We start from the raw sequence: 24,804 nt of genomic DNA on the forward strand, positions 1-24,804 counted from the left end.
GTCACATCTCCAGTTCACTGAGCAGCACAGCACCCTTTTGTCATCATTTTGTATACAGAATGCTGTCACCTCCAGATATTTAAAATGTTTCCATTTAGAAAAAAATAATCTTATCTTTTTGATGTGAATAACTTCCTCCATTGTGTGTTTTCTGTGTGTTAGTTAGGTACCTTTTTCCTCTACTTTGAGACAGCTGTATTGCAGGGCAATTACAAGGAGAAATCTAAAGACAAATATTCCAGACATAATTATTTCATTGACAAAAAACATCACTTTGTTTGGTGTGCTTATAAGTTAACATGAAGGTCTCAGACAGGAATCTCTTCTCTTCTCCAAATATATGTGACCTTGAAACCACAGCACATGTACTACAGAAATACTTTAAACTACCTGTGCTGTCTAACCTGGACTAGATCTTGCAACAATATACAAAAAACCCAGCAAAAAACAAGGCACAGCACAACATCCTGTGCAGTAGAGAACACTGGAAGCAGCCTGTGGCAGTCAGGGAAAATAAGGAAACAAAGAGATGGTATTTCCCAGTTCATTGCACAGAGGGGAGTGCAAAGCAGCTGTTTCTCTTCCTGCACTTCAATATTTCAGATTCATGAAGCTCTGTCTGACTCTGAAATTTTCCCTTTACTTTTCTATTGCCAGTAACAACAAATTGGGAGGAGCTGTTGATCCCTTGAAGGCAGAAAGACCCTGCAGATCGACCTGGACATATGAAACATCTGGGCAATCATCAACTGTGTGAAGTTTAACAAAGTACTGGAATCTGCACCTGGGACAGGGCTCTGGAAAGGGACCTGGGGATCCTGGTTGATGGCAAGTTGAACATAAGTCAGAGGTGCCCTGGCAGCCAGGAGGACCACGAGTGTCCTGAGGGGCATCAGGCACAGCATTGTCAGCATTGTCAGCTGGGAGGGGATTGTCCTGCTCTGCTCTGCACTGCAGCAGCCTCACCTCAAGTCCTGTGTTTTGGGCACCAGAGATATTAGAAACATATAAAGCTATTAGAAAATGTTCAAAGGGAGGTTATGAAGATGGTGAGGGACCTAGAGAGGAAGACATATGAGGAGCAGCTGAAATTACTTGAGGAGACTGAGGGGAGATGTCATCATAGTCTGCAGTTTCCTCACGGGGGGAAGTGGAGTGTCAGGCACTGATCTCATCACTCTCCTGACCAGTGACAACACTCAAGGGAATGGCCTGAAGTTGTGTCAGGGGAGGTTCAGGTTAGATATTAGGAAAAGGTTGCTCACCCAGAAGGTGTTTGGGCCCTGGAACAGGCTCTCCAGAGAAGTGGTCACAGCCTCAAGCCTGACAGAGCTGAATGAGAATTTGGACAATGTTCTCAGGCACATGGTGTGACTGCTTGAGTATTCCTGTGCAGTGCAAGGAGCTGAATGTCAATGGTCCTTGAAGGTCCCTTCCAACTCAGGATATTCTATGACTCTATGAAGAACCTGTCCTCCCTTACAAGCTGGATATTTGCTGTTAAAAACAAATATCAACGTAATTATGTTCAAAAAGGAGCCACATTCCATTTAAAGATGCTTGAGAAATAAATTACTCCAGCTGAAAGTTACAACATCTAAACAAAGATTTACAAGAAATTAATTTGAAATGTGGAATCCATGACTTCCTGGATGTTGAGAATTAAAAATAATGCCTCTGGGTTTTTTTGAAGCAACCCTTATAAAATATTAAATTTTCCCCTTGCATTACATGCATGGGTATCTGAGTAAATAACTGTCTCCCAGTAGAAATGTACCAGTATTTTAGGACCAAGCATCAAACATCATCTGACTGACAAAAAATTCCAGCTGACACTACGTCTAGAAAAGTCTGAAAGCATCACTGAGTTTAGGATGAGCCTGGACAACCGAAAACTAGGATGCCTAAAGTGAAAGTCACTTCTGGAAATTTTATTCAAATTATTACGATAGTTTTCCTAAGTCAATATCAAACAACACATCAAATTTGTTTTACAGCATTGGAAAGAGTTTCACTACATTTTAAGGAGAAGTGAATTATGTAGTGTGCGTTTCTGCTAAGTATTTTTGGGGTGTTCCTCTGCACAGCTGTTTTTATTCCTCTGGATAATGACTCTTATCCAAAGTAAGATGTCAAAACATGGTGACCAGCAATAATTATATTTGTAGAGCTGATAGTTTTTTCTCTTTTCTGGCATACCCCATTGCTCTTTTCATCTGATGAATTGTATTCATGTCCCAGAAATTACCTGCAGGACATACTCCATGTCTCTTCCCACTGGAACTGGCAATTGTCATAATTTTTGTGCAGATGACCCTGTCTTGGTGCATTCTACAGAGCTCTAACAACAAGAGAAGCTTTTCATTATTCTTCCTAGTTATGTTAGGCCAGGTTGCATATATTTTCCTCTGTATTACCAAGCTATGTCCATAGGACAAAGAAAGAAACAAGATTCTGCAAACCATTTTTTCCTTTTGATATTACAATGGAAAAAAATAAAGTAATAGCAAAATGTAATGATCTGAAATTACTCTTGAACTCTTTATCAAGAAATAGACAATGTTATGAAATCCACTCTAGTCTGTCTCAGAGTGAGACAAATACCTATTAAAAAGTGAATTGGTTTAACTGCAATAGTACTGAGAATACTGTTAATGAAAAATACATAAGGGATATCACAGTGTTGAGTGTACTTTCCCTAACAAGCCTTCAAAACCTGCTTGCATTCTGATGGGAAGCTCTAATAATTACCTGTGTGTGTTAATCAGTGATACCTGCTGGCAAACAAACTATCCCTTACAGCTGTTCTTTTTTTTAATTATTCACCCAAAAATAAAAAATAATAAAAAAAAGGCCAAAATGGTGAAGGAAACAAATGTTCTTTACACTTTATTATTAGCATTTTTTACAGCAGGCCAATCTCAAGGCTACATTTTCCCCACAGTTTCACACGTAAGTGGCTGCCATCCTGCATGGGTGTCACTGGTGATGGAGTTTGCCCATTGAATTTACAGCTGATTGATCGATTGATTGATTGCTGTGTGGGACAGCAAGAATCAACTTAGAGTCCCCAGATCAGGTTTTAGCTTTTCTAGACCAGAAATTATATGGAAAATATTTCTCCTTCCAAATTTCTCATCATGGCTGCTCTGCTTCCACTTAAAATTATTTTTTTTTTAAGTGACCAGAAAGCTCCAATAAAAGAAATTGATATTCCTGTCTTTATTTTTCCCCTTGGTATCTCCTTTCGTTGCTGACTGTGATGATCTGAAAACCAGGAAAAGACAGAATTCAACAGTTCTATTTTTAGAGTCCTTAAACCTTGAAAAAACCCTAAACAAAAAAAAGCCCCAAACACCTATTTTCTTAGCTGTCCCTGTTGAGCTGTAAACATGAGACTTACACTTACTTCAGAGAAATCTTGGGGATATTAATAGAAGTAGTTGTAGTCTGACTTCAGTGTATACAGATTTTCAGGCATCCTTAACCACACTGAGAACCAGTGCTAAGGTCTTGGGAGACTTCAGGAAATGGAGAGCCCATGAAGATTTGGATGAACTTGCACGGAAAATGTTAGGATGGCTAGGGATTTGTAATAGGGCTCAGAAGATTTTGCCCTCCAGGGCTGAACTGAACATGTTTTAGGCACAGCAGATGACATGAGTCACTCAAGGTTAAACAGGAATTTTATTGATATTTAATGTTACTTGATATTTCCTTTAAAGTCTGCTTTATCTCAAGCTTTTTAAACTCTAATTTAGGGGATATCTTGGACAGAAAATAGGGAAAGGACATGGGAGCAAATGGAAATGTACCAGACAAAAGCCATGAGAGGTTACAACATTCCAGACCTGCTGGATTAAAACTTTATCTCAGAGAGTTAGGCGAGGACAAACATTTTCTTTTGTGAAACCTGTGGGTGTTGTTCTGCTATTAGTCATGGTGAACGCTTCAGTGTGGTGAGCTAGAAGAAGTCAAACTGACATCAAAAGTACAGAGAGTGCTGTGGGAAAGAGTTGATTCAATCCTTGGCTGACAAAATATACCAGAGACAAATAATGAAGGATTAGGCTTCTCCTGACACTTTGCTAGCAGAGGAGACATATAGTGCAGGATTAATTTTGCACTGACAGTGGTGTGATTTAGGACTAATTCCTTTGAAGGCAGTGGCTTATTCTGGTTTAAAACAAGGATGGGATTAACTTCAAACCCTGATATTTACCGTGAGCCAACTTCTCCTTGCCTGACAATACAAGCCATGCCTTTGTTCTCCCTGCTTATATAAGCATGAGAAACAGAATCTGGACTGTTTATGGAATATTAAATAAATGACACAAAGCAAAACAACCTCTGTCTCTGATGTTGAATAATGAATCCTGCTGATACAAGGAATGCTGCTGGAGCCTGTTAAAACTTGATGGACATAAACTAACAACTGAAGCCCCTCAGATGATTTACGTAACGACGGCTGTGTACAGGGTTTGATGCAGTGCACAGTCATTAATGATGTGGACATTTTTGCAGTTTGGGTTGTGTAAAGGAACCCGCTCAGGGGGGTTTCCTTTCCCACTCAGGAGCAAGGTCAGTCTTTACCTGCTCACACAGAAGATGATTGTCTTCAAAAGGAAATTTTCTTGAGCAAAGCAGTGTTTGGTTTTAGTGAGTATTTAGCTCACAGATTTAATATTTAAGTCAATATCTCTGTAGTCAGGATATGTAAATATTGTGCTCTTAGGAGCACTCAAGCAGACCAATACTTGAAAAGAAAGCACCTGGTTTTGGACATTATATGAATACCAAGGCTGACGACACTGTGTTTTGTGGCACGAAAACAATTTAATAGTTTCAGCCAAGAATTAGCTGATAAAGTTGATTTCTTCCTGGAATTTCAGGCAGGGGAGAGAACATTACTTCTGAGCTTTAAAAATTAAAACCAAAGACTATCAGTTTTATAAACTGGTCTTCCAACTGGTTAATATTTTTTGAAAGCCAGACAGTTCTAGTAGTTAAATTATGAAAGGGTTGAAGGAGAAAGGTCACAGGTAATGACAGGGTGAGACACTTCATTGAGTTCAACACTTGATCCCAGTTCCATCTGTTTGATGTAGATATTCATCCTGGCGCTGATGGTTTTTTAAGCAGTCTGTTCCAACAATCTTGATCTGTTAGATATCACAACATGTGAAACAAAGCATTTCAGATATCCTAAGGATATCTTCCTGATAACAATTTGAATATTTTGGTATCCCTACAAGGATGAAATCAGTTCTTACTGCATAAGTTCTTCCACTCAGCCAGTTAGTATTGATCAGATTGTTTCAAACTTAAAAATAAATAAATAAAGAGAAATTTTCTGTTCTTAAAGTAAAATAAGGCCCCAGCCGAGCTCCATTGTTCAAGTTATTTTCTTCTTGTTTAGATAGTATGGTGCTGAAAGCAATTAAAGCCATGTCTGTCGACAGCATTTTGAACTCACTAGTTGCTGATATAAAGCTGATATCTCACGGCTGACACTGTACAGTAACTACATGTGTAACATATATTAAATTCTAGGTAAAAAGAAGAAGTTCAAATGACTTCTCCATGTTGTCATCCTCATGAATATTCACATCCATTTGTTAAAGTCAGCATGATTAATCACTATATGAGTACAAGCCTAGCATATTTTTCCAATAAATACACTGTGTAGTAGTATCATAAATTACTTTTCCCAGGCATTCTGGTCTTCATTCTTACCTTCCGACATGTTCCTATATAGTATTTTACACAGAGCTTACAAAAAAAGACAAGGACTCTAAATCATGCCAGTTATTGCTTTTAAGGAGAAAAATATTGATTATAAAAATAGAACACTGTGACTAAATACTTCACAAGATGATATTAAAAATACAAATATTAATTATAAAAGAAGAACAATGTGACTAAATACCTCACAAGATGATATTAAAAATACAAATATTGGGGAACAACATCTGAAGACAAGCAAGACAAATATGGAGAACCAGAACAGTTTTATGAAGCACTAATTTTTTAAAGAAGTGTGTGTCTTTCTATGTTAAAATTTTCAGTTCTTGGCAAAATTTGGAAAAACTCCAAACTCCATCCTCACATCTTTTATATTTCCCTAATAAGTAGTAAAGCAGTGCAACTGCTGCATTTCTGAGAACCTCAGACTTTTAGGTGTGGAAACGTCTTTTTTAGGCTGATACATATCGGTGGCCCCCAGAAGGGAAAATGTGACTACGAAGAGATATTTAAGTTTCAGAACACACCTGCAGCATGTGGCAAGTATGTGGCACTCCTCAGCTCCCAGTTCAACTCGAAAACTGAAATGGAAGAATCATTGCCACTCAGAGCTGCTAAATCCCTCCTCTGGGAGGTGTCAGCTCCTGCTGACCTCAGTATTCAATAAAAATTCTTTGCTGGATGACAAGACATCACTGATTTGCAAGACTTGCAATTGTGAGGGGGTAGCTCAGGAGCCAGTCCAGTCAGGAGCACAGCAATACCACTGCATTTGGATAGGATGATCCAGACATTTCTGGAGAAAATGCATCCTAGTCCATATACTGTCAATGTGCACATCCTCAAAATTATTATTATGATGAAAAAAACAGGATGTCCTACCTTTACCTACCACCTGACTTCCACTAAGAAGAACAAGAGTAACTGTGTTTTGCCTGTATGTTTAATACCATCCTCCCCCTTGAACAAAAAATCCAGCATAATTTGCAAAGTACTCATTTTTCAAAGAGAGTCCCATGTCTGGCAGGAGTAGAAATGATTGTCTGAAAATATTTCATTAAAGTTGTCTGCATAATTACTCTGAACGACTACTACTGATTTTGTAGTCTGTAAATGAAAGCATTTTGCTGAAAGACTGAATCGCCCTTCACACCATGAAAAATGGGATTAAAATATCCTGCCAAGGTCGGAGTTTATTGCCCTTGAAGAGAACATTAGCCAACAGGTTCCCTGAGTTAAAACTGTCTGCTACTAAGGCCTTTCTTGTTATTGGAGAAGGAAGGGAATATTTTGTGTCTGTTCCACAGTAAAAGCCCAATTCCCTGTTGGTGTCAGAGTGGGATGCTCAGCCCTACGGAAGGAGCTCTGTTACTGCACTGACAGAAAGCATCCTCAGGTCCAATCAACCCATTGAGGGTGTCACACATGGAGAAACTTGGCAAGAGACAAGATGCTCTATGAGCAGTCCCAGAGTTTAGGATGGATTTAGATGCAAAGTTAGAGACAGGATTCTCCCATCCCTTAATGATGGTCCAGCTACTTAGCAAGCATTAATTAATCTCTATATTTACTTGTGTATTCCTATATTGTTTCCATTATTTTCATGTCCACCACATATCTAGGAATAGTCCTAAAGTCAGGCTGTAGTCCCAAAGGTTTCTGAGATGTATCTTTTAATGTACACAATTGCTGAAATATTTGCTTCAAGCAGGAAGAACCAGGAAAATTCTTATTCTTTATAACTAAGTGGTATATGCATATTTATACAATAGAAAGAATCTAAAATAACACTTCTCCTCTGAATATATTTATGTGTATATATCCATTAAAACAAATAAATCAGACCAGGTTAATGATATAAGATGAGGAAGATTAAAGGTGAAGTAAAATGAGATGATGATGACCTAAAATATACTTTTCAATGGACAAAAATAGCCCCTATTCAGTCACCAGATTCACTCTTCTCTGGTTTTTTGGCTTTAAAGTTTACATTACTTTATTAGCAACACAGTCTCTCCACCAGTTGTTGCTCTCTTGGAAGAGACAATCAGATTCTGTCATTTTCTTGCACCATCAACAATATTGGCTAATGTTTGATCCAACATGTCTGTAGCAAACCACAGATATAAATACCTGAAGCTGTGGCATTCCAGGCTGCATAAATGAAAATAATTCAGACTAATCCATCAGCCTCAGGGCAGCAATTATTATATATATGAAATTGTTTACTTATTTTGAAACTGGGGTTGAGAACACTTTGCATCATAGTCAAAATTAGGAACAAGTATCATTTAATTATAGAAAGTAGGGCATGAGAGGACCTTGATAAGTCACTTAACCCATGCTCCAGAGTCCTGAATATTACCTAAATCACTCCTAAAAATTGCCTCTCTAAACTGTTTAATTATACCTCAAGGTAAAGCCTTCCAAGCAAAATTAGGTTATTGTTATTAGGTTGTTTTTTCAAGATTTCTCCTACTATCCTTAGAATAACTATTCCTTAGAATAATTTAACCCATTATATCATGATCACTCATAGATGAAACAAAGAGCAATTTATTTCTTCCTCTCTGTAGCGACCCCTTTCATATTTGAAAGGTGTCACAGCTGTCTCTTAATTTTCCTTCAGAGGAATCCTCTACCCTGAGAAGTAGTGAAAATAAGCAGGATCCACTGTGACTGAAAACAGCATGCTTAAAGATAATCAGTGTCTTCTTGGGAGGTTAGTTTCTGCTTTTATATTTTTAAAGGATAGTATCTGTTGCTCAAAACATTGTTCTAACTTTGATAGACCAACTGCCTGAGGGTAAACCTGCTTCCAGCTGTCTTTGGCACTTAAGACTGCTGAGAAAGCCCCAGGGAGACCACAGTACACACACACACACACACACACATACACACACACACACTCTTACATCTCTGAACATTAACATAGCAATCTCAATTTTTATTTTACTGGTAGAAAGAAAGATATGTATTACCAATATAGTTCAAACTCTTCCATCTGTAATATTGCACAGACCACAAAATCTAGGAAGTGGAGACAGAATTGTTCCCCAAAAGATGTATAGAATGATCATGTGCCTGATGTTTGCTGTAAGCTTGTGCTGTGGCAGTGCTTGATGTCTGTAAATGGGGATGGGGAAGACAAGGTTGCTGCTTTGAACCATATGATGGTGATAAGCCCATAGAGCAACTCCCATGAAGAAATGAGAGCTGATGACATGTGGTAGACTCTGTAGTTTTAGGTTTGTGGTTAGACTTGATGATCCAAAGTGTCTTTGTCAGCCTAAATGATTGCATGATTCTATGATACAAGCCTGCTGGCAAGTCCCTCCCATGACTTGGGGCTAGAATGGACTGAAGTATGTGCAGAAGGCACAGCATGTAAACCAGGTCTCCCCCTGTGATCACAGATGTGCCTTGCACATGACCATGTTCAGTCTGGATTCCCAAGTTAGTTCTGCCTTCCAGATCTCCAGGAGATCTTTGAATCTGCATTCTTGAAACAATACCTGTACTGCTATCACAGAATCAATGAGTTTGGAAAAGACTTCTGGAGATCATATTGTCAGATCTTCCTCAAAGCAGGATCACCTGCAAGCTGCTTAGGGTCTTGTCCAGTCAGTTTTTGAATATTCCCAAGAATGGAGACTTCACAACATCTCAAAGTAACCTGTCATAGTGCTCATTCACATTGAGAATAAAAAAAAAAAAAAACAAAAAAAGATTTTTTTAATTTTTAAGTGGAGTTTACTGCATTTCAGTTCACGCACATTGACTATCATCCTGTCTCTGGGCACTGCTGAGAAAAGTTTGTCTTTGTCTCCTTACTTTAGAGTAATCCATTCATACATAATTATCAGATTACCACCCCTCACTCACCCCTGTTCCTTCTCATGCCAGCCTGAACAGTCCCAGCTCTCTCAGCTGTTCCTCATTTGGCAGCTCCTCATAGCCCTTCTCTGGACTAACCCCACTATGTTCACGTGTCTCCTGTCCTGGCTTGTCCTGCACTGGGCCTGACACTCCAAATGTATTTCAGGAGCACTGAACAAAGGGGAAAGACTGCCTTCCTCAACCCTCAACCCAATGAGAATGTACTGCCTAAGGCAGCACAAGAGGCCATTGGTCTTCAGCCTGTTTGTTCATGATCAGTTTGGTGTCCACCAGGTTCTCCAGGGCTTTCTCTGCAAGAGATGCTTTCCAGCTGGTGAGCTGCTAGTCTGTTGAGGTGCATGGGGTTATTCCTTCCTAGGTGCAGAATGTTGCAGTTCCCTTCTGCTGAATGAAGCTGGTGAAGGGGCAGGAGCACAGGTCTGATGAGGAGCAGCTGAGGGAGCTGATGGGGCTCAGCCTGGAGGACAGAAAGCTCATGGGGCACCTTATTGCTCTTTACAAATCCCCCACAGGAGGGTGCAGACAGGTGTGGGTCAGTCTCATCTCTAGGTAGTAAGTGGCAAAATAGCCTCAAGTTCTTCCAGAGATATTTGAATTGGATATTGGTAAAAATTTCATTACTGAAAGGGTGATCAGCCATTGGAACAGGCCACACAGGGAAGTGGTGGAGTCACCATCACTGCGGCTCTTGAGAAGGCAAGTGGATGTGGCACTTGGGGTCATGGTTTAGTGGTGAAAACAGTGAGGTTGGACTGAGCACTGGACTCGATGATCTTAGAGATCTTCTCCAACCTTAAGGACACTGTGATTCCGTGACTCCAAGATGGTCCCATCAGTCCACATCTCCAGCCCACTGAGGTCCCTCTTAGCACAGTGGCAGCACAGTCATTCGGTGTATCAGTCACTCCTCCCAGTTTTGTGTTGTCTGCACATAAGACTATTAAACTATTGAGTTTGGTGGGGTCAGTGAGTCCCACAAGGCACTCTTAAAACCACTCAAGTGATTTACAGAGCTTGTGGAGCGTTGAAATTCTCCCTCACTACCTTGATATATTTTTAAGTTCTTAGATCATTTTGAAAAGTGGGCTTCAGGTCAGATAACTACCCTGGGAATAATTTCTGTGGCTATCTATCCTTTCATGTTTTGGAGATCGCAAGTTTTGTACAAAGTCTGCAAGAAAATCTGTGTTTTTCTGTGTATTTATGTGTTTATGATTTGGATTTTTAATTATTTCCTTATTTGTAGGATGCTCTAGCATTCTCTTTTTCCTTGTCTGAGATTCCTAGAATTGTCATTCTGTAATAAAGGGTACCAAGCTTTGACTAAGCACCTTTCAAGCTCGCTTAAAATCTGCAGCTGCTGAATCCATATTGCTGTTAGCCAGAATACGACAGTTTGATTTCCAGATTATAGTTTAATGATACTAATTAGAAAAAAACATCTCTTAATTAATGGTGTGCATATTTTCCATTTTTAAATTGCACCTATAAACCATCTTCAGATATACATAAACTTTAGGGACATAGTAAATATTATTTTGACTTGCAAATGTAATTACTGAGCCTGAAATTAAGTTACAAAAAAAAGGACTAAAGTATGAAATTTCACAGCATTACTTTTGCTGAGTATTTGCATCATATAATAAAAAAATATGTAAATTTATGAAGTGGTCTGAACCTTTAGAAATTTAAATATGAAATCTTACTGGATATATATATTGCTTTTAGATTAAAAAAAATCGACCAGGTCAAGTCAAATTACAGAAGCTTTGCAGAAGAAAACCAGAAGTGATCTCTCTTCTCCCTCTTCATTCTTATACACCATCAGAATTGTTCTTTAATAAATTCACTTGGATTGACCATTTTTAATCTCAGTGTGGAAGTTAGTGTGTTCTGGTGTCATGGAAAGCAATCTGGACAGCAAAGTTCTGTTAACTGCTTGAAAAGAAATAGAGCAACTACCTTAACAATCTTTGTACAAAGTCTAAGGGACATTGAACAACTTAAACTTATACCAATCTTTATGTATATGAAAGCTTTTCTTGAGTTTAAAATAATTGACATGTTAAGGTTCATTCTTTTACACTCGTTCTCCAAAGTCACATTGCCTTGGAGAGTTCTGTACTTAAAGCTTTTAGATTTTATTGTTTTGATGGTCAATAAGATTTGAAGTAACTGAATGCTTGTGCAAGATAATCTACTATTCAGTGTTAGCAAAGAAGAGTGGTTGTCATCAGAAAATGTACCTTAAGAATAACCAGACACAAGTACATTTTTACAGGGAAGAAAGTAATAAGTCATTGAAAAAATAATTTCTAAGCAAGAAGAGCTATTGAGATTATAAGAAGATTAATGGGGGCCTACCATCCTGTACCATCATATAGAAAACAGGAACACTTCATGTGTACTTCTGGTATTTCTTACAGTCTCTCAGGTGGCTAATGGAACACAGCAGACAAAAGCAATTCCATTAGTAAAAATTAAATACATGTAATAAATTCCTCTCTTCCAAATGTTATCAGCAAACTGCTATTATGCTCAGGATTGCAGAGAGCATGAAAATTGTCCTAGCATCAGTCAGAGTGTCATTTGGCTACATTTTGGAATGTCAAAAAAGTTTTACAGCAGTTAAAACTGTTAACAGCAGTTAAACTTGTACAGTCCTTTAGGCAAGTTTCATATGACTTAAGTTCTGCTTAAGTCTCAAAAAAGAATTTTCACTGGCTTCTCTCAAGGACTTTCAGATCCTGGAGGAATCTCCTGTAAATCTCTCCGACCATTTTGAGATATGCTACACCCTTAATGTTTCAAGAATAAGTTACTATAAAGAATCATAGAATCAGTTAGGTTGGAAAAGACCTCTAAGACCATCAAGTCCAACTGTTAACCCAGCACTGCTAAGTCCATCACTAAACCATGTCCCTGTCACACCTACATGACTTTTAAATCCCTCCAGGAATGGTGACACCACCACTCCCATGCACAGCCTGTTCCAGTGCTTGATAATGCTTTTGATGAAGATTTTTTTCCCTTTATCTAATCTAAACCTCTCCTGGGGAAATTTGAGGCCACATCCTCTTGTCCTGTCTCTTGTTACTTGGGGAAAGAGGCCAACCCCCACCTGGCTACAGCCTCCTGTCAGGCACTTGTAGAGGGGGGTTATAAGGGTCCCCGGATCCTCTGCTCCAGGCTGAACACCCCCAGCTCCCTCAGCTGCTCCTCCTCAGACTTGTGCTCCAAACCCTTCCCCAGATCCCTTGTTCTTCTCTGGACACATTCCAGCCCCTCGATGTCTTTCTTGCAGTGAGGGGCCCAGAGCTGGATACAGGATTTGAGATCCTGTATCCTATATCCTGTGTTTGAGACCTCACCACTGCCCAGTGCAGGAGGACAATCCCTGCCCTGGTCCTGCTGGCCACACTATTGCTGACACAGGCCAGCTGGACACACACTGGCTCTTATTCAGGCAGCTGTTGACCAGCACCCCAGGTTCTTTTCCACCCATATGACACCTACTTTTACATCTTCTCAGTACAGGTGGATATTAGAGTCACTTATGATCAGGGAAGTAGAATAGAATAGAATAGAATAGAATAGAATAGAATAGAATAGAATAGAATAGAATAGAATATTTCAGTTTCATGGGACTTAGCCTTCTAGTCCAACTGCCTGACCACTTCAGGGGCCATCAAAAGTTAAAGCACATTATTAAGGATATTGTCCAAATGGCTCGTAAAAACTGACAAACTTAGGGCGTTGATCACCTCTCTAGGGAGCCTGTTCCAATGTTTGAACACCCTTTGGGTAGAGAAATGCATCCTAATGTCTACTCTCTGACTTCCCTGGTCCAGCTTGGAACCATTCCCATATGTTGTGTCAATGGATCCCAGGGAGAAGAGCTCAGCACCTCTCTTTCCCTCTCCCTTCCTCAGGAAGCTGTTGGAGAGCAACAAGGTTACACCTCAGCTTCCTCTTCTCCAAACTAGACAAAACCAGAATTCTTAACTTCTCCTAGGACATACCTTCCAACTCTGCAGAGAATGATGTGAAAACAGGTCTTTAAAGAAAGAATAAAGTTAAATGCATGCATTCCCACTATATTCAGTGGATTCATATTTTGACAAAATGTGCATGGCTGAAAGAAGCCAATGCAGTATTCCACTTTTGATGCATCATAGAAGATGTTGGGATGTTTTACACAAGAATCTCAAAGCAATTTAACATATTAGTCACTTATTACAGCAACTGAGGAAGGCAAATTTTCAAATCAAATAAAGCTCTGAAATGCATAAAAGATGTGTGTGGGTCACCACAGACCAATGGTTAATTTAGTGATGGAATGGGTATGAGCCTCATCCCCAATCCCTAGCTCAAATCTATGGTGAATATTATTCCTTCCTCTAAAAGAATATGCATTTCTGCACATTATACTGAGCACATGTGGGATGATTTCTATGTCAATTATAACCCTGTCTAGTATGCTTATGAAGCTTATTAATATTAATAAGCATTGGAGATACTTTCCCATATGACAAGAGGATCATAGGATAAAAGAATGTGTATATCTATATGCTATGCCATTATTTGAATAACTTCCTTGAGATCTAAGTAATTTATTTACCTAAAATCCTAGCTCCAGAATTGTATAACCTCTGCTACATGTAATATAATTTAGTTTTTCTGTGCTGATTAATTTTCCTGGTTTTTTTATTATTTCTTCTTTGCACTGTGGTGATAGTTATGGATTTATGAATGAGCCTTCCACTGTGGCAGACCTAATGCAAGGAACACAGAATAGATAGCTCCATCCCTGAATAGTTCTAAGGTAAATGAAGCAGAAGAGTTTGAACAAAGGAGAAATAGTATAGTGCCTAAAGATTGGATCCACCCAAAGACATAAAATGATTTTCAAAATGAAGATTCTGACAATATTGAATGTTTCCGTTAATTTAATTAAAGAAGAATTTCTGCATTTTTTAAGGGAAAGGAAAGCAAAGATAGAGGAAAATACAAAACTGTAAAATTATGATTAAATCAAATTTGAAAAATAAAATTGAAGTAAAAAAATTATATTATTGAACTCAGACATTATTCCATTTTTACTAGAGGCTACTGTTATCCAAATTTAAACTAATGCATCATATAAAATTATAACACCAACATCAGACTATTTGGAAGAAGTACAATTATTTGTTGTAATTGTGGAAAAAATTGGCTTGTGTTAGTTTTGATTTTTTTTCACTGATATACTTCAGCTGTTTTTCAGACTGAAGCAATGGTTAATTAATGAACTTTGCAGCCTTCATCTCTCCTCTAGATCTAACTGCATGAAACCTTGCAGCAGAAGAAGCTGGCAAATGAAATAGCAGCACTTCCTAAAATAGTTGCTAATAAATACAACTTGTATGACAAGACATTCCTCTGTCAGCCAATGGCTGCCTGGCTTTGCACTTGTCCTGTGTACAGTTCCTGATATTTTTGTTTTAGGTTAAGCAGCACCACACTGGTATCTCTGCCAGCAGACCTGGCTGTTTGGAGAGATAAGCATGACAGAGCTCATTCAGAGAGATTCCTGAAGGAGCTGGATGTCTACATTTGTGTTCTTTGTCAGAAGAACTGTGGATTCAGAGCAAAACCTTCCCTAAAGAGAGTACTGAGAAGCCATCTTCATGGTTCATCTAAAAATCCTTACATCTATGGGATTCTTTATATTACATTCTGTGGGCTTTAAATCAAGGATCTAAATGAAGCTGTTGGAAGCCTGTGAGTAAGTCAGGTCTTAATAATACCCCTTAAAAAATCTTTAGTTTCAAGAAATGCCAGATCCTCAGGATTATTTGTGCTTGGTCACTTTTGATGATCCAGGTCTCTTCCATCCCTGGTTTGAATGACTGAGACTGCTAACAAAATGCTCAAGATTCACTGCAGCACTAACCCAGTGATTTACATTCATCTCCCTCCTTGGGTCAGACTGAAACTCTACAGTCCTTTCTGCACTCATGATAGGTACAAGCTGCACTGCACCAAGAACAGAACAAATGACAGAACTTGTCTTTGTAAGAAAGGCAAGATGAAGAAAAAATGGCTCATAAGCCACAAAGCAAGGTCCTTGAGCAACTAATTTGCAGACACACAACTACCAGAGTTTAATTCAGAAGCCTGTGTTGAATGCTACCATACTCTTACAGATCCTTACACAGTATGCAAAAAGGCTCTGCAACTATGAAAGGCAGGGAGTATGTCTAAAACCTCTCAGCCCTCTGAAAAAGAGGTTCAAAATTCATCAGGTCAGAGTGGAGATCAAACTGTACAGTCTGCTGGTTGGGACCTGTGTTCAAGGGAATGATTTAACAACATCATATAAAACACTAAAATGTTGAGTAAGGACACCTCCAGTGATGAATTCCATAACAGTTGATTACAGAGTCAGTATTCATTTTTTTTTTATATTTTTCTTTTTTCACATTGAATCTTAAACTTTTATCTTCACAGAAGAACAGTTGTGCTAGGATGGGTTTGCTTTGGAAATTCTCTGGTGAGGTAAGAGAAACAGACTTCAGTCCCCTCTAGGGAAAAGGAATTCAAACCTTGGTCTACCATATCTCAGGAATTTTCATTACCACATTTGTTACACAGAGGAAGAGAACAATAACCCTCTCTACTGACTTTGACGTTGGTCAGGTGCTGTGTGTGTAGTACAACTGCAAAATGTGTTCCAAGCAGAACAGTGTTTGGATGCTGGGTAGGGTAGGCTGCCTGGTAACTTAAACATAGAGTTATTGAGGCTCTTCATGGGATGCATGGAAACAGAAGCACAGTTAAGGGCAAGAAGGCTATACTTAAAGAAATGTGATCATATAGTCACATTGAATGCAAGGTTGGAGGGGACCTCCAGGATCATCTGGTCCAGCTTTTCTTGGCAAAAGAAGAATCAGTCTAGACAAGATGGCCCAGCACCCTGTCCAGACGAATCCTAAAGGTGTCCAATGCCAGGGAATCCACCACTTCCCTGGAGAGATTATTCTCATTGCAAATATTTTTCATCTTGTGTGCAATCATAACCTCCCCAAGACTTTTACACATCACCCCTCACCTTTTCCATAAGACTCCTTGTAAGAAAGGAGTCTGATCTTTGTTGCCATCCTTTAAATACTAGAGGGTGAAAATGTCTCCCCTAAGCCTCCTTTTTTCAAGGCTGAACAAGCCCAGTTCTCTCAGCCTTTCCCCATACATCAGGCTTCCCCTTTCTTTGCTCATCTTTGTGGCCTCTCTTGGGAGTCTGTCCAGCCAGTCCACATCATTTTATGTAGCTGGGACCAAACCTGAACACAGTATTCCAGGCCAGGCAAGTGCTGAATAAAGTGAGATAATGACTTCTTGATCTCTGCTGGGGATGCCCTCGTTGATGCAGCCCAGCCTCCTGCTGGCTTTCTCTGCCCCAGCTGCACACTGGTCACTGATTCTGAATTTGTTGTCCCCCAGGACCCCAAGATCCCTTTCCATAAAGCTGCTTCCCAGCCAGGCAGATTCCCAGCCTGTGCTGCAATCCTGGATTATGTTTTTTAGATGCAACACCTTACACTTGTCCTTGTTGAACTTCATAGGGTACTTGCTAGCCCACTCTTCCAGACAATCCAGATCTTCCTGCAGGGTGGCTTCTCCTTTCCTTGTACAGTTTGGGACCGTGGGCAAACTTTATAAGGATACACTTGATCCCATCTTCCAGATCACTTATAAAGACATTCAGAAGCATTGAGCCCAATATTGTTCCCTTGGGGACCCCACTTGTAACAGGTTGCCCCTTGGAAAAGGAGCCACTTGCCACCACCCAGTGGGTGCTGCCTTTCAGCCCATTCCTGGCTACTTGCCCAGACCATTACATGTTGTGTGCCTACAGGAATGGAGTGCCAGGAAGGAGATGAATAAGGATTTTTAGGTTTGGAGTTTCCATCAACCAAAGCATTAATTTAAAAGCATAATTTCTTTTCTGTTTACTAAATTTCACCTTTTATGTGAAACACTCTAGTTTATCTCATGCATGGCCAAATATTCTAGAAATAAGGAAAAGGTAAGAAGTTGTTCTAACCTCAACCTTCCCTGCCTTCTGGAAAAAGACTAATCCCTTGAACAGTTCTAGTTTTACCTTCCTCTCTTTCCTATTCCCATGACATCATTGAAGTGTTGAGAAGTGCAGTAAGAAGCTGAACTAGAGATGTTTATCCCCTTCAGACTTCTGTACAGACTAATAAGGATCATTCAAACATGATCTGCTGTTAACTGTGAGCTGTAAGTGCAGTACTCTGGTATGTGATTATTTTACATTAGATGTTGCTGTTTTGGAGCACATGCCTCTTTCTAGGCCATGAAAAACAACAAACAAGCAATAAACAAACGCTTGAAAACAACCCAGAAGTGTCTTGACAGCAGAAAAAATGTCATATCAAATCTAGTGAGGTAAGTTTTAGTGAGAACAAGCACATTGACTGTTGTGAGCTGAATTTTACTGATGAAAGCAGGTTTCATTCATGGTTTTGCCTGAGTTCCTATATATTGGAGGCAATTAATCATCAAATTGTAAATATACTTAGTACATTTGCCCTACTTAGCCCAACAATGATGCAGCTGCTCCAGAGAAAAGTGTATCCAATGCTAATCCAATTAAGCTGTGACCCACTGATACTGGTCAGGTGATATTACAGGATATAAAAGGAAAGCAGTTTGTAATCCAATCTAAAATCACACACTCAATTTATTATAAGTCGCTACAAAACACTATGGCAGAAAAACGCATAGCAAATAATGCTACAAAAGCAAACATGAGGAGAAAGGTTGAGTGCTTTGATTCTGCTTCTCAAATGGTAGCTAACTTTGAAATGTCCTTATATTTTACAGATTGAATAGATTTTCTACAAGCATTTAGCAGAAATTTTGAAGAGATAAATGTGTTTTGCATTTTTTCATATACTGATATCTATGATCAGATTTTGGAAAACATGTAACTGAAATACGCATACAAAAGCTGTCAGTTTCCATTGTAAAATTACACAGATTTATCTCTGTAGGGCTCCTTGTGCCTTCATAAATTCTGCCTTTCCCTCTATTAATAACACAGAGAGAGGATCTGGGGAAAAAATAAGCAGGGAAAAAATTAATTCACAGAATTGTCTAGGCTTGGAAAGATAGAGGGAAAAGAATGACTTTACCCAGTCTTTGTATTATCTTTAAGGTTATTTCTAAATGTCTTTTTAAAGTTTTATTTAATATGCATAATTTAGGACTTGCCCCTTCAAGGTCCTTATATATGTGATTTAGTAATGAGAGCAGTCTGACTGACTCTGGTGGAATTTACTCATGTGAATGAAGACTGCAAAGGCAGAGGATTAAAATCCAGAGTATGTGTGTAGCTTACATAATTTCAAGCCTGTCAAAACTCATGTCTATATTATCATCTGCCTATGTTACATAACATGAAGGAGCTCTGAGTTGTTTGTTCTTCCCCATATGCCTGAAACACATGTGGTCTTTGAAATTTCAGATTACATACATTGTTACCCAGGAAAAATTAAAAATACATGCAATACAAATAAAACGTTCATTTTGGGGAATGTCAGAGACAAACACTACCCCATCATAGTATCTGGCCAGGCACACAGATCCATGCACTGTACTTGCTTACCAGTAAGATCTTTCATTCTCATTTGCTTCCTGACCCAATCTTTAATCAGCATCAGTGCAGCCTTTACCTAAGTCATGGTATCAGTCTCTTTTTTATGGCTCCTCTCAAGCTGAGCAGCAGCACATTCCTCAGCATTTTAGGCTGGAGTCAGATGGGTTTAAGAGTGATCATATCCCCCCAGAAACACTCAGCACTTAGTAGGATTGAAATCAGTGAGTCTATGTTTGGGTTTTTGTTCTTGTTACTTTACAAAAATCTAGTTTCAAGCCTTTCTCCTTCATCTTTTTCTAGGATGCTAGGGAAGAAAAACCAGGTGACATCTTAAGAGTTACTGCAAGAAAAAAAGGTTAACAGAATAAATTATTTATATTCATGATAATCCATGAAAACTACAACAAATAGTGAACCAGGCAGCAGTGCTGTATGCTTGTACAAAGTATTAGTAATGGTTTGACCTGCTTGTAAACAAACTTATCAGTGAAAACTAAACATAATTAAGAGGTTAGGGGAAAACACATCGAATGACTTGATTTTTCTTTGTGTAAACTGCTGCAACTTTATGAGTTTAGATAGATGTATGGCTGACTTATACCTGTGTGACTGAGGAGAGAATCACAACCATTTTGCCATGGATGCTACTGGGTCCAGTACTAAACTGACTCAAGATTTTTTTTCTTTTTTTTTTTTTTTTTTTTTGTTTAGAATTGAATTCAGTATTTTCACTGTATGAAATCCAGATTTAAAAAAAAATCACTAGAAAACCCATTAGCATGATCAGAGTTTTACCATCTGCTTTTGCTTTCATTGCATACTTTAATTCCTGCTTTTTGTCTGGTGTGTCTGTTTGCATCCTGAAGCAGAGCAAGATGCTCACAGATATTGCTACATAATCAAATAGCACATTTAGTCTTGTAAGGCTTCTTTGAAGGGAAGATGCTGTATTTTACCTGAGAAAATAAGCCTTGTGATAAAAGAGAATGTTTTGCCTGCAGGAGGAAGAAATCTTTGTTGGCCCAAAAATTTCCTACATAACCTTGATGACACAGTCATTTAAATATCTGTCTTCACCTGTGAAGCAATAGTTCTATATCCTTCCTCAGCTGCAAAAGTCCTCATTCATTAATGCTCGAGAGGGCTCAGCAGTCCTCTGCCAAAAGTAAGAAAACGGTGCAACGCTAGAAGGTGTCAAAGTAGGACTGTGCCTCACCGGGCACCAGGTCCGGCTCCTCGGGGCCCCGGGGCCGAGCCCACGCCCGTCCTGCTAAGGGTGGCCCGGCAGGGTGGGGGCCGCGGGGTCGAGGCCGCGGCGGGGCGCGGGGTCGCGGGCGGGCTCGGCCCCCGCGGGGCCGCTGGAGGGAGTCCCCGGTCCCTCGGGGCCGCTGGAGAGAGCCTCCAGTCCCTCGGGGCCGCTGGAGAGAGCCCCCGGTCCCGCGGGGCCGCTGGAGAGAGCCCCCGGTCCCTCGGGGCCGCTGGAGGGAGCCCCCGGGCCGCGCATCTCCGCGCCGCCTTCAGCACCGCGCGGGCGGACAGCGCTCGGGGCCGCGCTCCGCGCACCCCCCGCGCATCTCCGCGCTGCCCTCCGCGCCCGAACCAGCGCCTCCCCGACCCCTCCGAGCTCCTCTGGCATCGGGGAGGGAGCCAGCCCAGGGACGGGGAAGGGTCCGGCCTCTCCCGCCGGGGCTGGAGGCAAAGGGCTGAAGCGGCGGGCTGTTAAGTGGTTCCCGGCCAGCCGGTGTAAATCAGCACCGATGTGTGACAAGCTGCGCGGATCCTGTTAAGGAGATTTATATATGTAGTTCATGAAGACAATCATCTGGCTGGCAGCCTCTCATTGTGCACCGCTCCAAGGCAGTTCATTCACACAACTGGCTGCAAAGCGAAGATACTAGTGTCTCTCCTGGGAAATGTCTGTGGGAAACGTGTGTGTTGTGTGTCTGTAGTGGCTAAACAGCTGTGATACTGGTGCGTAATGAGATAGCAGCGCATTACTCATAGCTCCAGGAGAGGATATGGAAGTAAATTAAGAAATCAGCATAACTCACACAGCTTTTGACCCATCACAAACAGCAGCAGCAGTGCATGGGAGTAGGACATGGCGTGCGGCTGCAGTTCATTCATCAGCACATCACCAAGGGCTGGGCAACAACTCTGCCACAGCTTAATTGTCTCACGTCCACAGGGCTCAGCCAGGCACAACACACCGGGGCATCTTTTTGTAAAACAGGGAGAGCCCAACCACTGGGACATGAGGTCAGGGAGCCCACAGCTAACAAGTGCATGTTGTAAGGGCATGGGCAGGTGTGGGCAGGGGTTTCAGGAGGATGAGGGTCTAACGAAGGTAGATGTTTCCCAAGAATCATGGACATCAAACTTCCAGGTGCAAGATCAGTCACTCCCCAGGTGCACATCCCAACACTCATATCAATAACATTCCACCAGCAACAAATTCCTCTGTATCATCCCTCCCTCCTGTTGGGATTATCTGACAGTATCTCCACCCTTTTCTCCCTGATTCCATGGAGCAAGCCAAATGGAGATGATAATCTGCTATGAAATATTGATAGCACTGAGATGTGACAGTCTGGAAATGGAGGGAAAAGGGAGCAGCAAGAATCTCCGGGATTCAGTTGTCCTAGTACCCACTAGTTTCTTGCCTTGCAGGGATATGGGGAGTTTGGTGCATTCTCACTTTACTGTGGAAGAAGTCATCTGTGTGTGAAGTCAGGTGAGACCTGGTTTTAACCCCTCAGACCTATCCTGAGCAGTGCCTCTCAGCAGTCTGCACCACAAAACACTCCACCATGTAACCAGCACTCTGTCCTAGACATCACTTGTAAGGATTTAGCACAACAGTGTTTGCCCTTTGACCACTGGCAGAAAAGGCTTATTAGTGTTCTCTAACACAACCTAGGAACTCACACCAAATCTTCCAAGGGAGCTTTGCTCTGGCTTCACTGTGGTTTCACTGGTCTCTCCTTGCAAAAGAGCAGCATGCTTTGCTCCTCTTTTCCCACAGCTCAGATCAAGCTACCCTTCACCTATAAAAGTACCAGTTGCCCCAGCAGATTCAGAGTTAAAAGGCATGAGCAGTAAAATGGTAGTACTGGAAGAGTTTGGCCATGACAGAGGAATCTCAAACCCCAGACCACTGCTCGAAGTCAGGGAGGGGAATAATAAATGACCCATTCTCCCCACTTGCCCCAGGAGCTTCTCACCCCAATGCTATTTCAAGAGACAGCAATGTAGTGAACAGAAGCAGAGGGGACGGGGTGGTTAGAAAGTCCCAACTCCCAGCTTGAGGTAAAACACTGGGAGGGCAACGGGAGACTGAAGAAGAGGAATCAAGAAGGTTGATTTTTGCCTATGATCTCCCCTCCAGGTAATGAACTTCTGAGCACCTGATTAAAAGGGCAGGGATCTTTTGGGACATCCCCCCACACCTCCTCTCACTCAGGGTGATGGAGAAAGAGGACTGCTCCCACCCTCTCCTCACCACGGTACCTGGTTGAGGGAAGTCACGGCAAACCTGGGGATAACCAGCTGCATGACGAGCTGCAGGACAGAGGTGACCAGTCCAGCTAGGATAGCCCAGGTGAGTGGTAGCGGGAGCATGCTGTAGGTTGCAAAAAGCGTGAAAAGCACATAGCCAATGCCGTCCCCAAGGAGGCCACAGCCCAGTCCTGCTGCCAGAATTTGCGTGGCCATTGCCACCCAAGTGACAACACCACTGTACTGCAGGTAGGTGTATGAGGTCGTGTCCTTCCTGACCACCACTAAGGCACAGATCACCACCTCGATGCCAGTGAAGAAGCCCAGGAGGATGCCCTTAATGGGGTCCATGGGAGCAGAGGCCAGGGTCAAGTGAAGGAACAGTAGGGTAAGCTTGGTCAGTACGTCCAGGATGTTCATGACCACCTCAGATTTGCGCCGTTGACCCAAGAAGTAGCGCTGGTAAAGGCGCTCTAAGTCCCGAGACTTAAAGGAGTTGCGGAGAGTGGGGAAGATCACCCCGCGATACGTATAGCCCCAGTTGAGGAAGAAGTCGGAGTTGCTGGGGGCACAGTCCAGGGGCAGAAAGCCCAAGTCTCCACTGCTGCTTGTGCCCTCCGGGAAGACTTTGGTGCCTCCGTTGTTGTGGCGCTCGCTGCCCAAACCCCGTCCGGCCGACTGCCGCCGGAGGTGGTGCGGTGGGTGCGGGTGGTGGTTGGGGCAGCAGGTCTCGTCGGAGCTGAAGCCCTTGCCCCCGCCGCTGCTGCTGCCGCCGCTGCTGCTGCTGTGTTCCTGGATGAAGCGCTGCTCGGTGATGTGGCGCACGGCCGTCTGCCACAGCAGGCGCTGGGGTCTGCCGCTGCCGGGGGGAGTCCTGTTGATGGTGTAAAGTTCATCGCTGTCGCTCAAGCACCGCACCTCCGAGAGCTCCATGGCGGTGACTGGCGGGGGGCAGAGCACCGGCTGGCGGGGGGGGGGGGGGGGGGCAGGGGCGGGGGGCACACACCGTCTTTGGGGAGGGGAGCAGGAGGAGGGATGGAACCGCAGGAGAGGAGGGAGGGGATGGCGAAGGGCGGGTGGCGGCGGCGGGGTGGCGGTGCGGGGATCACATTTGTAGGCAGGTCCCTGGGTCTGGCGGTGCGGCTGGCGGCGGGGCTGGTTGGCCACCGGGGTCCGGGGGGCGGCTGCGCCGGCTTAGCGCAGGCGGCCCGAGCCCCGTGCCCGCTCCCGCGGCGCCCCGCGGAGCCGCATCCCGCGGAGCCCGGCTGCGGCGCAGCCCCGGCGCCCCGGCGGGCTCGGTGCGCGCCCTCCTCGGAGCGGTGCGCGGGGGTGAAACCGAGCCGCGGGTTCGGAGAGGAGGTGGAGGAGGGAGGAGCGGAGCATCTACGGGCGCAGCCTCGCTGCCCGGTGGGCGATCCTCGGCTCCATCCGGAGGCCGGAGGCACGGAGGGGTGGGTGCAGCCGCCTTGCAGAGCCGGTCACAGCGGGGAGCTCCTCTCTCCGGGGATCCCGGGGCTCCGCTCCGAGGTCTGGTGCCCGGGCGTCGCTGTAATTCCCGCGCCTGCGGTCAGCGGCAGCGCTGCGAGCTCGGGCAGGAGGGGAGAGGCGGCCAGGTCTCGGGCATCCTCGGTCACGGCGCCAGAGCCGCCGGCCGGGGGCTGCCCGCCCGTTTTCCCCCGGCGGCGGGGCATGCCCCTGGCTCACGGAGCGCCTCTGCCCGGGGGGGACTCGGGGCTCCCATCCATCGCAGACACTCGGCTTGCTTGGCAACGGGAAAAAAAGGGAGGGAAAAAAAGAAAGAAAGGAGGAGAAAAAAAATCACATCAAAACCAAAACGTAAAAAAATCGAAAGAGCGGGAATGAAAATCCCTCCCTAAACTAAGAGCTCTGGGCAGCCAGATGGGAATATCCCAACTTCTCCGCGGGTCGGGGCAGGGAGTGCTCCGGCTCAGGGGCTTCCCCGGTGGCAGGGAGGAGGAGGAGCAGCAGCAGGA

General features: G+C 42.7%; 1 protein-coding gene across 3 annotated transcripts in view; it reads right to left on the minus strand.

Annotated features, from left to right (window-relative positions):
* Positions 1-23,767, minus strand: part of ADCY8 (adenylate cyclase 8) — a 117,585-nt gene extending 93,818 nt beyond the window's left edge. For all 3 annotated transcript variants that reach the window (XM_053992674.1, XM_053992682.1, XM_053992665.1), the window contains exon 1: positions 22,823-23,767. In XM_053992674.1, coding sequence (XP_053848649.1) covers positions 22,823-23,743 — 921 coding nt within the window. In that variant the 5' untranslated portion in view covers positions 23,744-23,767. The remainder of the gene's footprint in view (positions 1-22,822) is intronic.
* Between the last annotated feature and the right edge of the window lie 1,037 nt (positions 23,768-24,804).

The sequence above is a fragment of the Vidua macroura genome, chromosome 1 (genome assembly GCF_024509145.1).
Source record: "Vidua macroura isolate BioBank_ID:100142 chromosome 1, ASM2450914v1, whole genome shotgun sequence".
Taxonomy (NCBI): domain Eukaryota; kingdom Metazoa; phylum Chordata; class Aves; order Passeriformes; family Viduidae; genus Vidua; species Vidua macroura.